This window comes from Phytophthora sojae, assembly GCF_000149755.1.
Source record: "Phytophthora sojae unplaced genomic scaffold PHYSOscaffold_13, whole genome shotgun sequence".
Lineage (NCBI taxonomy): Eukaryota > Oomycota > Peronosporomycetes > Peronosporales > Peronosporaceae > Phytophthora > Phytophthora sojae.
This window is the reverse complement of record NW_009258127.1, coordinates 1,146,702-1,163,278: the sequence shown is the minus strand read 5'-3', so window position 1 is coordinate 1,163,278 and position 16,577 is coordinate 1,146,702. Positions and strand designations below refer to the sequence as shown.

At 52.9% G+C, this 16,577-nt stretch overlaps 2 protein-coding genes across 2 annotated transcripts; both read right to left on the bottom strand.

The window, feature by feature from the left end:
• Window positions 1-7,162: 7,162 nt before the first annotated feature.
• On the bottom strand, window positions 7,163-7,426 carry PHYSODRAFT_388647 (hypothetical protein; the record flags this gene model as incomplete). The annotated part of the gene is made up of 1 exon (XM_009539461.1): window positions 7,163-7,426. A coding segment is annotated over one exon (264 nt), but the record flags the coding sequence as incomplete, so codon positions are not given.
• A 1,592-nt stretch (window positions 7,427-9,018) lies between these two features.
• PHYSODRAFT_341146 (hypothetical protein) lies at window positions 9,019-9,759 on the bottom strand (the record flags this gene model as incomplete). The annotated part of the gene is made up of 1 exon (XM_009539460.1): window positions 9,019-9,759. One exon carries the CDS (start codon window positions 9,757-9,759, stop codon window positions 9,019-9,021), a length of 741 nt encoding a protein of 246 aa, XP_009537755.1.
• Between the last annotated feature and the right edge of the window lie 6,818 nt (window positions 9,760-16,577).

Here is a 16,577-nt window from a genome sequence, read left to right as displayed (position 1 = left end):
TGTTCATGGTCGTCGTCGACTGAAACTCGTCGATGGCCGTGATTAACAAGCCGTAGCAGACTTATCTACTTGTCTCGAGGGTCACCGCATGTAATGGACTACTAGCTCTACAACCGATGACGGCGAAGCTGACGACGTGGGCCAGGCTGCTGGCGCACGCGATACAAGAAGAAGAGCGGCTGAATGGCCTCAGCGATGCTACGTTGGTGGGTTTCCACCTGTCAGTGGCCGCCAACATGGCAGACCAAGGCCACGGTCTAAGCAACCACCCAACTCCGAGCGAAACACAATGAACCATTATGCTTTGCTAGTCCCTAACATTGATGATAAACACGTTAGTGACCACCTCGCAAATGCATGCACATTGCACGCGCACCTTTGGCGAGCCAAACTCGGCCGACTGCGCACGCGCGCAAAACGAAGTGGCTCGTCGTAGCGACGCCCGTTGTGCGTGCCCAGCAAGCACTGCGCAGCGTTGGCCACGGTCCGCTCGGTTCGACGCTGCGAAGCTGGGGTGCGCGACGCCGTTCGCGCTAGATCGCTCGTGTGTCGCCGTCCCCGTCGCTTGCGCCGATGTCGCCCTAACGTCGCCCGAAGGTCGCACGATCAATACGCGCTGCCTTTAGGAGACCCCCCCCCCACGATAGTTCTTCAAACCACGAACTAAGAGTGAGTCGAGATATTTCCAAATTGGTCCGCAACTCTCCTAGAACCGCGCTGATTAAAAGAGATTACCTTTCTTCGTCATAGCACAATCTTCATATTTCGATTCACGCAGCAACGCGTTCGGCTCCTGCGGCAGCCCCCGCCCTTGTGGTCTATATTCGCTGTCGTAGCGCCGGGCGAGTTGCTGCAAGGAGCGGAAACTATTCATCTATCTACGCGCCATTCAAGACAAACATTCAAGACATTTACCTTCGCTTCGACTGGTGACCCATTGAGCAAGGTATTCGACTGCAGTATGAATTTACATTGTTTCGCAAGGAAGTTGCAAACCACGCGCGGTTCGGAGCTACAGGTGTGAGGAACAACCGGCAGCCGCGACTTACTGAGGTGCGAGCGCGTCCCCGAGCGCGCTGTGTGTATGTGCAGCAGATTAAAGCGCCGCGCCACGCGTGACGGCCGCCAGCGACGGATACGGGAAGGGCGAGGGGCTCATGGCGGCCGCGGTCGACGCCTTCTTGCAGGGATCTGAGAATACACTCACTACCTACTTGACTACTGTGTCGGCAGTACGGCGCGTAGGAATAGAGTAGTCGTGACAAGGTGCACCGACCCACGGATCCATGATTGGCGATTTTAGGCAGACCACCAGGTGCTGGCGGCAAGCACGATGATGCAAGTGCGCGCAGTTGGAGGACCTGCTGGAGACGGCGCATGAGCATCACGGCATGGTCATTGCAAGACACACAAAGCGCTATTGGGCTTCTCGTACTACAGAGTAGCACTACCAGGATGTTAACGTATTGATCCAGAACTGCATCCAAACATAACGTAAGATTTCATTTAAGCCTACATCCTGCTGAACTTTATAAAATCCACTGTATAACAAATTAAAAAAGCGATGTTGATACAGATTCGTTGATTTATAAGCGTGTTGTGCTTGGAATTTGTGTTGCTTTGATACCTACTTTTCCTGTGGACCACATATTTAAAGCCTCGATCAATCCCTGTTGGGCTTCTTGTTGGTTTTGCTGCTACTTGTGGTGAAGAGGGAAAATGCCGAAGTGACATTTAGTGTTAAGCCTAAACCTACTTTACTGTCCTCCTCTCCCTGTTGTCCTCCTTGCTCTCCTTGTCGCCTCTCATCACATGATTAGCGCACACCAGACTTGACTTGATTCCAGTATGGTATAACCAACCGATACTTCGGTGAGTCCTCGGTTGATCCAATCACATCGTGGCCAGGCACGTGCCATGCCTGCCGTCACTTCGTTCTCCTTGTAGTCATCTCTGCATGAGTCCTCGCTCGTACCTTCGTCACTCTCGCGTGCAGTGGCGGCGCTCAATACCAACACTTCTCGTACTACAGAGAGCACTACCGGAATGTACGCATTTCCTGCAACCGATGTAAGAACTCCAGCAATAGCGAACATCTGAGATTTAGCGCGCGTAAAAAGCTGAGCGCTGTTATGGTCACGATCTGATTGGTTGTCGTAAGATATAGCACTTTCATAGAATGGACATGTTAGCACATAATAGAGCTTTTGGTAATTTGATTGGATATTTGGGCGGGATTTGAAGATAGGAGTAATTACGCCGGTTGCATGAATTCCGTGGTTGCACGAAATTAGGGGAGTCGAACCTTAAAAATGGCGACAAAAATATCATCAGAGACGGGGCCGAATAATCAGCATCGTTCTGCCCTAAAAATCAACAAATCAAAGTAGAGTACTCACTCTCAGTTTTCGCATGTAGTTGGTGAAAACAGCGAAGTATCACTTCCTTTTTCGCCAGCACGCGCAGGCTCTTGCTTAGTGCATATACATCTTGTTATATTCAGCTTTATACCTAGCAATGGCCGACTCCAACGAAACACTGTCCAGCAGCTCACAATGTCTCCATCATCGCGAGTTAACATCTAAAACTTTTTTATAGTGATAGTGAACATGTTTATCTGGAGAGGATTCGTGTGAAAACTTGCCTAAACACATACACAACAATTTCTAGTTGAGGAGGGACTTCAAAAACAGCTGAAATTGTATCAGAAGTCGAGGAGGGAACAGCAAGCGGTACCACTTGAAGTTCGAAATCATCATGATGATTTTTCGAATCAACCACCTCCGGAGGTGGTTGATTTTGAAAATCAACAAGATTTCGCCGAAATAATCAACATCAAATCGCCCTAAAAATCAGCACGTTTTTTGCCAGGTTCTACTCCCCCTAATGCATATATTCCGGTACCAGGGTAAATTAGCAAACGAAATTTTAAGGTAATTTAGGTCATGGTACGTATTAAGTACTAGAGTAAGTTTGGGTCGAGTCGCGTCGCTGGAGAAACTCTGGATCTAAAATTCACAGAACATCCTTGTGAACAGCGCTCAAGCTCGGGTGGTAACGTGGATATCACCACTGGTGACTCGTGGACATACGCGCACAGTTGCCCACGTCGCTACCTTTGACGACGAGTGAGCGCCCGCTCTCGGTGGACAGCTCTTTGAGCCCCGGCAGCGGGCCCACCAACTCAAGCGCGTCGAGCGCGCCGACACTAGGGATGCAAGGCTGTGCGCCCGTCTTCAGCGTGCCTGTTAACTCTGCGGTCTTCACCGCATTGAGGTTGGCGATGCTGCGGTCACCGTCCAGCACAACTGCCTTGTTGGGTTGTGTCAACATAATTAAGCTGCTGCGTGATGGCCGTGACCAAAGTGCCCGCGAGCTTCAGCCCATTGATTCCGCTCGCGCGGTTGGTGAGCTCACGGACTCGATGTTGGGCTGAGCGGGCGTGGTCATCCTGCCCGTGAGCTGATCCGCATTAAGGTGGTTGATACCGGCGACATTCCAACTCGAGCGAAACACGACAGCCTTCGACGGAGTGGCTGCGCCGGGCACAACAACATTGAAGTTCAGTTGATCGGCCGAGGAGCGCACGAGTTAGTTACTTCTCTGAGCCACCTAAGAAACTACAACTCGTTCCCGACGTCGTATCTCAGTCTGTTCTTGCATCTTATACGCAAGCAGGGCCTTAAAATAAAGCCGGGTTCACGCTGCACCCCACTGTATTTTTTAAAGCTCAATAACAAGCGATTTGAGCGAAATAACACTAACTTTGAACACGCTCATACGCAGTGAATAAGGTTTTTTGCGCATCTTCGTCGATATTTGGCGATAATAGACAAAGCGCATACGTGGTCAATCTACACGACTGGGCGACTGTATTCAACGCTTATCTGAACGCTGGCGAGGTAGGGATAGCATCGTACAGGCGCCTAAAGAAGTGAGGTCTTTTACCCTGATAAGTAGATATGTCACGAAAAACATTTAACGCGCTCCAATTTCAACCAATCAAGGTGGGCTCCGAATTAAACCAAGGATTAAACAGTTGATGGGGGCGAGTTATTTTAGATTTTATTGCAGCTGTTTTAATGTTACCTTGCCGGCTTCGTAGACAGTGGAATCACGTGCAATTGAGCTTGGTATGATTCCTTTCTTGATGTACAGCTTGCTCACGCGAGGTAGCTGAAAATTGTTGTCACCCGCAGCCTTGATGATACACTCCATCACCTTTTGGAGCGTTACGAAGCTTTTGTCCAGCGTTCGACTCGGCAACTGCCCGAACGCAGCTAGTACTACCCCAATGAGGGCGTCCACCTTGTAGGTAGGCTGTTGATATTGCACCGACTGGATCGCGGAGAAGACTGAGAGGTCTAAAACATTGAGGTTCGGCGACTTGGGCGGCTGATACTCCATGCGGATATCCCATGGACGTTCTTGCCCGGCTAGTTGAATTGCTGCCCTCGAAGCCGCTGCGTGAGGACTCGCATTGTCGTGCTGCACACGAATTGGCCGACTTCTGCCTCCTGCATGAAATAGGATTAATGTACATGTCGTTAGCTTTAACAATAAACACTCAAATACAAAAATAATGACAAACCTGGCCACTTCGAGCGAATTGCTGGAAATAATTTTGTCACCAAAATATTTTCGTACTCATCCGAAGTCATTGAAACATTTTTAGTCTCCCAGGTACCAGCTAAACGGTTAACCGAAGTCCGTTTTGCTTGAACACGCTCAACCACAGGCCAAATGCCTATTTTTCCATCGAAAAACTTACGGCGGAAAAAATCATAGCGACTGCCGCCAAGAACATTACTTTACCTATATACCGTTTGTTGACCGATGTGTTGTGGGATAGATCTTCAGTAGTGGGTTGATCCTTTATACATATTGAACCGCTTTTCGTCGATATGTATGACATCGTACATATCGACGAAAATTGGCCGTCTAAGACCTGTACAAAATAAAAGAATAATACAGCAACAAGGTTATTATATATCCAACCGCTTGTACAAAATAAAAAAATGCTCATACCTGGGGGTTGCCGAACGTGGCGTAGTGCGAATGCCAGACGTCGTTTCTTGTGCTCAGGCGTGAGACGAGGCTTGACAGTTGAAACCCTCCGGCGCAATAACCCCATTTTAAGGTAGCGCCGGAGGGTGGTGCGGGAGACCTTCACGGCGGCAGCAAGGGACCGCTGGTTCTGCCGAAGAGGCAACGGCACTGCTGCCACCTTGGTGGCGATGTCGGGGTAGTGGATGCCGCTTGATCGGCGGCGATTTGGCTGCAGCAGCACGTCTGGCGTGTGGCGCAAGTCCCATATGCGCGCGACCGTGTCCGGTGACACAAAAAGTAACGGCTGGTGGCGGCCTTGGCGCCAAAGGGGAGCCGGCCACCCACGACTAGGTTCGAGAGCTGGAGAAAGATGGCGAGTTTCTTCTGAGAGGACAGGTTGGGCTGCTTGGGGTGACGTCCCATTGTGATGTTGAGTGCTCGGGGCTTGGCGGGAACTTGGTTTGTGTGGTGCCCCCCGGACGTTTTAGCGCGCGCTAAGTAACCTAACCCTAACGTATTTTTGACAAATTAATGTGAGCCCTGAAAAAACCTCGCTATACTAAAAACCTCAATGTTGTTTCTTAGGTGGCCCAGAGAAGTATTTAGGAACAAACCCGCCGACGAGCCGTTATGGCCTTTCACGTTTAGGCTGGAGCCAGTATCTACGCTAACCTCGGCACCACCGGGCGCAAGCAGCAGCTTTCCGTCAGAAGATACCCCTGGGCGCGCGTTACTCGTGGTGCTGCCGTTACTGGTAAGCTGTACGCAATGACCATTGGAGCTGTTGATACATGCGTGGGATCCAAGGGTTGGAAGCTCATTGTTTTAGGTGTTTGTCACTGCGAGCTCGACAGCGTGGCGTCGGCAAAAGCCACGTATAGTATTGAAAAAGAAAAGATCAGCAACTACACCAAGCTGCTGAGCATGGTGAAAACCCGTATCTTGGCACGGATTGATCGAAGAAACCGCATCGGAAACGATCATGGTTGGCGCAGGGGGACTGAAAATGTCCACATTGTTGTTTTTTCTTACAAAAATATATTTTTCAACTGAGGTCGCAAGCAGAGCGAGATGTTTGTACTCGTTTGCATGATATGAGCACCATGCTCCAACAGATCGCTCAGGCGCTAGAATGTGGATGAAAAAAGTCTGGAGAGAAAGTCTCTCGCCCAAGTGAAACGTGGATATGGCAGATTAAGACATGGGCGTTCTCGCTGTAACTCGTAGTATGCAGAGTTTTCTTTGTCGTTTTGGAAACTTGATTCCAGCAACGTCTGTGCGACATGATTGGTCAAACGCTTGCCGGCAAAGCACAGCTCTCTATCGATTGAAGGGTAACCTATCGTTGCGGTCAGATACAGAACGGACCTGATCTGTGGTCGGGTTTCATGCATTCTAGGCATTCTGGGGGGGGGGCAACCCCCAGACCCCCGCATAAAGAAAACTAACTCCGAGTTGCGGCAACGTACAAAAACTCATATAAAATACCAGGCCCGTTCTGTATAAGACCCATTTGAGATTCTATCGATTGAAAGATCATTTCTACCAATCTTCTCTAGCCGACAAATTGTATCCACTCGACAAAGCAGGAGGTATTATAATACTTTCAAAGCCTGGGACGGATGGCCGAGGCGGATTGCGACAATGGGAAAAAGAGGATGTAGAGGGTCTGAAGTACTCCAGCGTCTGGATAAACCTCAGGCAGCTTGATAAGCGAACCATAGCCCGACCTCATGCAAAAATGCGTAGTATGCTGTTGTGCCAGACTCCACCAAAATCGGTGGTGTTCGTCACCTTGTTCTCCATTCGGTAAAGCTCGTCCCCCGAAAAGATTGCAAATAGTATTAATAATACTATTATACTACTAGTACGGTGCGTTTGTTGGTCCAAAGGACTCGAAATGTATACCCCGGGAAATATTTCCGTATGCAAAGTCGCATGGATCATGAATTATGGATGGTCGCTTCAACGCGGCGAACATTCCCTCACGGCCAAGCTTTGATTTTTTTTAGTATTTCTAGATTGTTGTCCAGAATGCTTTGTCCTGAAATGCATCACTTTTCGCAAGTGAAAGAAGATAGTCGCAGACTCTCTCTCCGCATCCGAGCTACTTCTTACCGGTCGCCTTCTTGGCCTTCTCGATGAGTGCGCTCAGTTTGACACCCGATTTGTGGACGATCTTGTTAGTACTCTGGGTGATGGATTTCCATATCCCACCGTACCCGTTCCCCCTGCCGCTCTGGACAACTTGTTGGCCTGCAACCCGAAGGGATCTTTTGGCCGCAGAATCAGGAGATACCTTCGACGAGAGCGGAGAGACGTCAGGATTCGAGGGCTCTGCGACGACGGTGCTGCAAGCTAAAGCCGCAAAGGCAAGAGCAACGTAGAATAGACTGCACATGACTGTGGAGAGGGATTCCGCTGGAAAGAGGGGCCTTGTGGTCTTGAAAGACAAACGTGGAATGCCACTTGACCGCGTAGTTGAATGGTACAGACTGACGATACAGACATGTACCTCAATTGGCAATCCCTGGCCCCAGTCACTGTACAGTAAGCTTACCTGTAACCAGTGTATTGGTACTGTATCGTCAGACAAAAAACTGGAGACTTGTCACAATGTTTACTCTGTGCAGCATCAACTCCCCAGCAGAAAATTATATCACAGGTGGGTGTTCATCGCCGCGGCGCCAACTGGGGCGCGCGGGTGCAAGTATGTACATACCCAGGCCTCCCTAATTGGGGGAAATGCAGGATTTCCCCCAATTAGATTAATAGGGGGACGACTTGAGGATTTAAAATGGGTATGGTGGGGGACGATAGTGAAAGTAAGATAAATATCTTAGGGATTGACATAGCCGGTGCTAATTTGGATTCAATCTACGATATTCAAAGTGTTACGGTTCGTCCGCATACGAATTAGCTAGAAACCAATGTCAGCGAAAGAATTATATATCACTAATCGTGAAAAAAGTTTTGACTAGCTCTGTAACGTTGCTTGATCGGTAGGGCTTACGTATTTATATTGGCGCCGCTTTACTTAAATTAAGTATGTAATTTATTAACATAGCCTATGATAAAACTGCTCCTAAACTTACATTCTTCTGTAGCATCGCCTACAGACCAACGGCCTCTTCCAGTTCGCGGTCAGCTCGCCGTCCGTTTGAGCTTAAATGCTACTTGCCAATACCACCAATTACGGAAATTTGACAATATTTGTGATGAGTGGGGATGGTTTGGAGGTCGATCATTTACCGGAGAAACACGCTTCCACCTGGGTATGTTCCTGTTTGTTTGGAGTCTGAGTGAGCTCGATGCTTATCAAGCCACAAAATTATCTGAAAATAGCTTGCCAACATGAATTCACCTCAGAACCATAGTATTTTTGTGGGGGATGGGAACGGGTCTTAACAGGGGTTCTGGCAGATGCTCGGCCCGGCGCGATTGAAGAGGTGGTGAATCCTGCATATATCCTCAGCTTGATCCGTGTGGCGCCTCCTGGATCCGCCGAACAACAGCCTACCGCGGAAACCTCGGATCGAGACCGTTCAGATTCAGCACCCAACCAACAAATAGCATCAAGTACTTCCAAGCGGGATTGGGATCGCGAGACGCCCGATCCTGATCCAACTCCGCTAGCTAAGCGTCGCATCTTCTCATCGCAATCGGAGAGCCGTGAAGCTATGGATCAAGGCGACGGCCGCTCGCCCCCTGCGAAATCGCCGACGATGGTGGCCTGTCAGATTCCCAGAAAGGGGCAGACAGCGACCAGGAAGACGACCGCGTTGACAAGGGAAACGGCGACGACCACGAAGAGGAAGATCACGACGAATTAGAAGAGCCAGACGACGGCGGCCACGAAGAAGACGAAGAAGGCGACGAATTAGAAGAGCAGGACAACGACGGCGGCGAGGATGAAGAGACTGAAGCCATGGCATATGATCTCTTCGAACTCTGGAGGCGCTGTCCCAGTCACGATCCGAAGAGAGACGGCGACAACACGCCTCTCCTCGTCGCTCCAGAATCAATGGTCCACGTGGTGTCCATATCAACGTTGGCTTGAGCTGTGAGACTCAGAGGCGGGTTGATGGCGGTGGCTACAGCAATCAGGCCGGACTCGCGGCGTTCTTGGCGAAATACCTTACGACGGTTGCCATCGGCTTCATCATCATCGTCCGAGTCGTCCTGGCGGCGTTTGCGTTCGCGGGACTTGCTCCGACGGTAGTCATCATAATCAGAGCTTTCTTGGCGGTTTTGGCGCTGTCGATCCTTGCCACGATTGCCGTTGTAGTTACCACCAGCACCGTTTCCATTGCGCTTGTTCTTGCCCTTGTTCTTCGGGTACTCACGCTTTGAGTTGCCTTTGAACACAACGTTCGCAGGCAGTACAGTACCGGCCTTCACGTGTCCAGTCCGCAGGTCCTTCTGTAGGCTCCTGCAGTGACGGATAGCGTGGCGCGGGCGGTCGCAGTACGAGCAGGTATTGTTGTAGCTGTTGCCATGGGTGGGCGAAGTACTTGTAGGTCCAACCGCAACCAGGGCACGGTCGCTCTTGGTCGCTGTCGTCTTCGGTGTGCCCTTCGCCAATGTGTAGCGCTCTTGGGCTTGGAGGTCGCGCACCTTGCCCTCAATACTCTGCTTGAGGTCCTCATATGGAATGTACTTCCGTTGGCCCTTCCAAACGCGGAGATCATCCTTCCACGACTTGGGCATGGAGTGGAACAGTTAGATTGACTTCTGTCCCTCCGTCATCACCGATTCGGTGGCTTCCGACGCGGCTTTCATCGCGTTCTCAAGCTTAAGGAAGAACTATGTGAGATCAGAGCCCTCCTCGTACTTGATCTCCATCAGGTAGTGCTGGATGAAGTAGGGGTCGCCGTGGAAGGCAGCACCCTCGTACTTCTCGCAGATGAAGGTGAAGATGTCGTAAGACGTGACGAGATTTTTGACCAGCCGAACGTGCGTGTTGTCCATCGTCTTCATCAGAAATGCCTTTGTAATGGGCCTACCTTGGCTCACTACTAGGGCTTACACGTATGCGCACGTGTATGAGGAAGCATAGGTTTCTTTTACTTGAGTTAAGTATACTCGAGATCCACGAGTATACTTTAAACAAGATAAAGACTCCAAGTAGCGGGTTTTGGTAAAAGATGAGAACTGCTATTTTTGTTTTATGTTTCTGACTTCCTCTAAATGTAATATTCTAAACTAGGAATCTGCCAACGGCTGGTTGGTAGGATTCTGCTAACAATCAAGTCACTCATTAGCAAAAAGATGCTGCTTTCAGCCAATAGGAATCCTAAATGTGCATGGACCACCCGTCGTGGTGGTCGTAAATGTATGTAGCCATTGGTGTACATTACACCAAGGTCGAGGAAGTGTTCAAACCTCTAACAGACATCGTATCTGTTAGAGTAACAAGTGACTGTAGCCACTTGTGCGTGTAACTCCGTTACACCATCCCCCCGTCCAGGTTAGACGTGCCGGTCTCGGCACGTCAACCACAATTGACCGTTTGGTCAATGCGTGGCGTTTGAAGAGAGCGTGCTCGTTCCGTAACGAGCACGTCGAAGTTGAAGACCCCTGGTGCAGCAGCGGAGGACATCTCTGCTGCTGCGTATAATGCGCGGCAACATGCGAAGCGCGTCGCTGCCACGGGGGCAGGACCCACAGCCTGCCCTTGAAGTGCCTTCGGACGCTGTTGTTAACAACAACGCCCGTATTACTTTCCAGCGTGTAGCGCATGGTGGGCTTCGTACGCCCTCACCATGTCCGGGACGTCTTCAAGCAAGACGTTCCGCGGCTCCCATGTATCTTGGTTGGGAGGGAATCCTCTCCAAGGGATACGAAAACGAACTGGTTGCCTGTTCGTTCTCGGGATACTGTGATCAACAATCCGCTCAAGAATCCATCGGGTTGAGCCGTGTGCATCACGAATCGGCGGTGGTGGTGGTGGAAACACGCCCCGTGTGTGGTCAACTTGGTGTTGACCCTGATCTCGCGTCTCCCCACGACCGAGTTCCGGTCGTGGAGTAGTTCCAGAGCGCTGGGTTCGGCGCTCTGAAGTATCCTCAGGTTGCGGCGCCGCCTCGATCGTTCCGGCCGAGCTGGACAATTAGCTCGACCCGCTGCTCTAGCGCGACTTTCGCGCTGGTGAGGATGACGGCTTCCACCGAGTTTCTGCTTCGGTTCAGCCGAGCTACGTAGCTCGTACTGCAGGTATGGCTTCAGCCGTCCGACGTAGAACGTCGGATGGAGGCGCATACTAGACGGTATCCCAGTGTGAAGGCGTTGCCGTGCCGTGCCAGCACAGTGAACGGCCCGATGAAGCGCGGAGCGAGCTTGGTCGCCCCGAAGTCGGAATCTGCATGTTTAGGCAGGTTTTGAGTAGCTAACAAAACCAATGAACCCTTCTTGAATTCATTTGTGTTGCCCCTGCCAACGTTGTCTGCGTTCAGCTTCTGTCGATCAACAGAAGCTGCAATAGCGTCTTCGACAAACCGAATGACGGCTTGTCTGCGCTGCACGAAGTTGATTGCGTCCGAGCTGAACTCGTTCAGCTCGGTTCCAGCAGTAGGCCCGGCCTCTGCGTTCGCCTTCGCGGTGTCTGTGCCCTGCACAGACGCGCGGTCCTCGGCTTTACTTCGTGTCGTTGCAGCTGACACAAGTGCCAGCGGCATTCTGCGGCTGCTGCGTTGCAGTCGGAGATCCCCCCCCCACTTAAGGAAGGAACTACCATCCCGAGTAGACTCGGGAGGCGTGGGTGCCTCATGGCATTCACGTAGAACGGTGTATGCCCAGTCGAGGCATGCACCGAGTTGTTGATGGCGAACTCCGCCATCGGCAGACACTCGCCCTAGTGTTGGAACGAGTGAGCGTAGCTCTTAAGCACGTCAGCGAGCACGCGGTTCACGCGCTCGGTCTGCCCGTCCGTCTGCGGATGGTCCGCAGTCGACATCGAAAGTTGACTCCCAAGAAGTGTAAACACTTCTTGCCAGAGATGCGCAGTGAAGCGCGGGTCTCGATCCGACACTATGTCGATCGGCATGTCATGGTGTTTGAACACCATGTCAACGAACAGACGCGCCGTCTGCTTCGCAGTCACTTCAGCGGGTACAGCAGCAAGATGGTACATCTTGCTGAAGCGGCCAACAAAGACACAACGCCTGTGTCCCCCTGGCTGTCCGGGGGAAGACCGAATACGAAGTCCAAAGACATGGACTGCCAACACTCCGACGGAGTCGGGAGTGACTGCAAGGGAGCCTGCGCGAACGGCGCAGGCTTCACACGTTGACAAACCTCGCAAGCACGGACGTACTTGCGCACTCAATTATACTGGTGGGCCCAGTAGAGTCTCGCGTGAGAAGAAGGTATGTCTTCTCACGGCCCGGATGCCCCGCAGTCGGTGGATCGTGATACTCGAACATGATCCTGAGTCGCAGTTCATGGTCATTGGGCACGACAACGCGGCCCGCGTTGTCGTCGACTGCACTATAGAGTAATAACCCGTCGTGCACCCGATAACGGTGTGCACGAGCACGAAGATGCTTCGGCAACTTCTGACGAGCTTTGTCAGATGGCGCTGAGCCGTAGGCCAGCAAGAGCTTCGCGTCCGCGTCGTGCGCGTACGCGACCTTCACGTCGCAGTGACGACGTTGGGGTGCTCGATCGCATGGCGTCAATGGCATTGACGTCGGTATCAGTCAGGTCGACGCGAGAGCGCGTCGGCCGCCACATTGAGTCTTCCGGGTTTGTACTCAACCCGGAAGTTATACTCTGCGAAGAATGAGAGCCATCTCGCCATCCGTTGCGAGATGTGCGGCGACTTCACAGCCGTCCGCAGTGACGCGTGGTCTGTGTAGACCACGAACGGGTTGCTTCCGAGTAGATACCCTCGGAACTTCGCGAGTGCGTACTTCATGGCAAGGAGCTCCTTGTCATGTACCGGGTAGTTGCGCTCAGCTGGCTTCAGCTGGCGCGATTGGTAGTAGACGACACGATCACGGCCCTCGTGATCGTGCTGCATCAACGCACATCGGATTGCGAAGTCGGATGCGTCACACACAACGTGGAATGGGCGATCTTGGTCGGCCACCGCCAAGATCGGCGCCTCCGTCAAGCCCTGCTTGACTGCATCGAAGGCCTGCTGACACTCAGCAGTCCAAACCCACTCGGCGTCCTTCTTCAGGAGCTGTGACAGCGGGCGTATCATGCCCGCGTAGTCCTTCACGTACTTGCACAAGTACGTGGCCAAGCCAAGGAACCGCCGCAGTTCCTTGACGTTCGACGGCGTCGGCCACTCATTGATCACTCTGACCTTCTCAGGGTCAGGGAGGACACCGTTCTTCCCAACGAGACACCCGAGCACGGGTATCTCGCTCGCCCCGAAGATGCACTTCTTCAGGTTCGCATAGAGCTTGTGCTTGCGCATGAGCGCAAGCAGCTTCCGGAGATGCGCCTTGTGCATCTCAACATCGCTCATCCCGTCCGCAGCCCGGCTGTGGACGAACGCATCGTCGAAGTAGCTCGGTGCGAAGTCGCGCACCGAGCGCAACAAGTGCGTCATGCACCTGTTGAAGGTCGCAGGGGCGTTCTTCAGACCCTGCGGCATCACTAGCCACTCCCAGAGCATGCCGCTCGGCGTGCTCACTGCCGTGAGAGGGATATCGCTCTCACGCATGAGGATCTGACAGAACCCATCGCACAGATCAAGAGCACTGTATATAGTGCTCCTGGCCATCGAATCGATGATGACATCTTTTCGCGGTATCGGTGTCTGCGCCGGTATCGTCGCATCGTTCAGCTTGTTGTACGCATGAACGATGCGCCAGCCGCCCTGTGGCTTCTTGACACACTGTGCGGGGATTTCGATTCCCTCACTTGTCCCTTTGCGACGACTCTCAAAGAAGTCGTCGATCGCCTTGACCTGCTCTCGCGGCAGTGGCCACTGCAGCATGACACAGTACTTCGTGCCCGGCACGAGATCGATCTCGTGCTGGATGCCCTTGTCCTGCGGAAGCTCCGCAGGGATCGCTTCCGGAAGCCCGTCCGCGTGCTCCCTTAGAATCTCGTGGAAGGGACCCGACTTCAGCGAGTCCCAGCTCTGCTCCTCAAAGCGCTCCTTCTTAGTCTTCGCACTGAGAGTGTCCTCGCTCTCAGTGGTGCTCTCCATGAAGAACTGCCTCAGTTCTTCATTCTCGCTCTTCGTTCTCTCGGCGTCCGAGAGAATGCATATTTGCTCGATGCGTCCATCGTGCAAGTCACGCGCGAAGCGCTTCCAGCTCATATCTGGAAGCGAAGTAAACTCCGATGCTTGCGTCGGAGGATTAGCGAGAGTCATATCCCTGTACCGGAACCCGGCACAGGTACGCGTCAAGACGTTCAACGTCTCGACGTCCGGCTTCTTAGCCCCCGTCTGCCCGGCAGACATTTCTTGTAGCGTCTCGGCCCCAGGTCGAGACTGGCGCAGCGACCTTCGCATGCGCCGTCTTCTTGTTTTGCGGAGCCCGACTCCGCTTGGTTCTTGACCTCGTCCAGGCCCAGCCGTGGACGGGTGTTCTTCTTGTATACCGCCGGCTGGTACGTCCCGCGGGCGAGGGACTTCAAGCCCGGCTTGGTCGCCCGGCACTTCGTCGTGCAGCCCGGCTGCACGACAGCATGCAAGTTTGCAACCGTCCAACCATTGGCGGAGACCCCCATTACGGAGGGTGCGTCGGCTCCCGGAGCCGACGAATCAAATCCACCCAATCCATCGACTCCCGGAGTCGACGGCGTTTCGTCACATTGGCTCTTATTATTGGCCAAAACTGATCCAATCAGATTCGCGTCAGCCTCCACGGCTGAGGCGTGTGACTCGCCTGCGTCATCCGCACCCCTTGAGGTCGGAGACTCTTCCTGATTCGCTGAAATGCGGGTGTCGATCTCCGAGATCAACACATTTTCTCCTTCAGCCGTCGGCGGCGACGCCGACGCTTGCTGCTCCTGCGCGCGTGCTCGCGCGCGCCCAGGGCGCTCCGTGACAGCGGCATTAGGCGCTGACTCAAGTGGGGAGTCGCGCGCACCTGTCGGTGCGTGCGTAGCAGCAACAGGGCCATCGCTCACTGTTCCGCTGTCGCGCCCGAAGCACAGGAGAGTGCGCTTCTCCAAATCGATGACCGGATCATGCCGTGCAAGCCACGGCATGCCCAATACAATGTCAAACTTATCGTCCAGATCCAGGACGATAAAGGTCTCTACAAAATCTTGATCTTCATACGTGAAGCGCACGCGTACCATGCGCTTCTCGGGTTTAACGATGGCACCCGTTGTCAATCGAACTTCCAACATATATCGAGGTATAATTACCTCCTCGAAGTCAAGCCTCGATAGACTTCGCAGTCGAACAACGTTGTTCGACGCGCCCGAATCAACCAAAGCACGAAGAGAGTTGCTCTCTTTCTTCGAAGACACGTCCAAGATGACAAGGTTCGGTTTGTCATCATGCATTTCGCAGTGAGAAGGGTCCTCACTGGGGGCTGCAGTCCTCAGTGTCGCATGTCCGAGTTGGACACTCGTGACTGCTTCACCAGTAGGGCGCCCCGCGCCTACTGGGTTCCAGCGTTTTTGTTTGTCCGCGACGATGCCCGGCATCGCCGCGTCGACCACCATCTCGGTGCACGGGTGCCGTGCACTCTCGGGCATAGTGACTGATCCTTCCGCAACGAAAGCATCGTACATTACTTCCTTGTTGCTGTTGATAATCAGCAGCCGTTGCATTCGAGAGGTTCATTGGTTCCGGACCTCCCGCTATCGCAAACGGAGGCGGTCGCAGCCTCGGCGCATTCGCATGCAGCTTAGCCTGTCGCAGGCTAAACTCCTCCTGCATTACAAGAGTAATTGCAGCTTCGAGAGTACTCGGGTACTCACGGAATAGATAGGTCTTTACAGGCCCATCTCTCAGACCCTTCATGAACGTAAGCATGGACATCATGCTTGCCCTGCTGCAGGTCGAGGAACTCTGCCCTCGACTGAAACTCATTTTGCGGGTGCTCAAACGCTGCCTGAGCTCCTCCTTGAAACCCTCGTACGTGCTGAAGCACGTAGGATCAGAGAGTCGGCGCCCATCCAACTTCTCGCTCGTCCGCCAAGGCATGTCATGGCGAACGCAACCTTGGACAACGGGTCGACGATACGTTGAGCCGCGATGGCAGTGTCGAGTTCGACAAGCCAACGGAGGAGAGGCTCTCCCTCTCTTCCGACATAGTTGCTCACGTTTAGCTTCAACGATTGTCCACGCGGTGTCGTCTCCGACGCCACCGTGGTAGAGGAAGCAGCATCACGCTGCTCCTTCACGATGAACCCCAGAGCAACACCATGTTGCTCTGTCGGCGATAGCGTACGCAGCATCGCAGCTACTGCCGCCTCCCCAATGACTGTTGACAGTCGTTGGAGTGCCTCCCACTCTGGATCCGACAGGAGGAGGCAGTCAGCGCGTGCAACATGAGTTGCAGGCGAAGTGGAGCTTTCCATGTGCACCTCCGCGCTCATGAAAA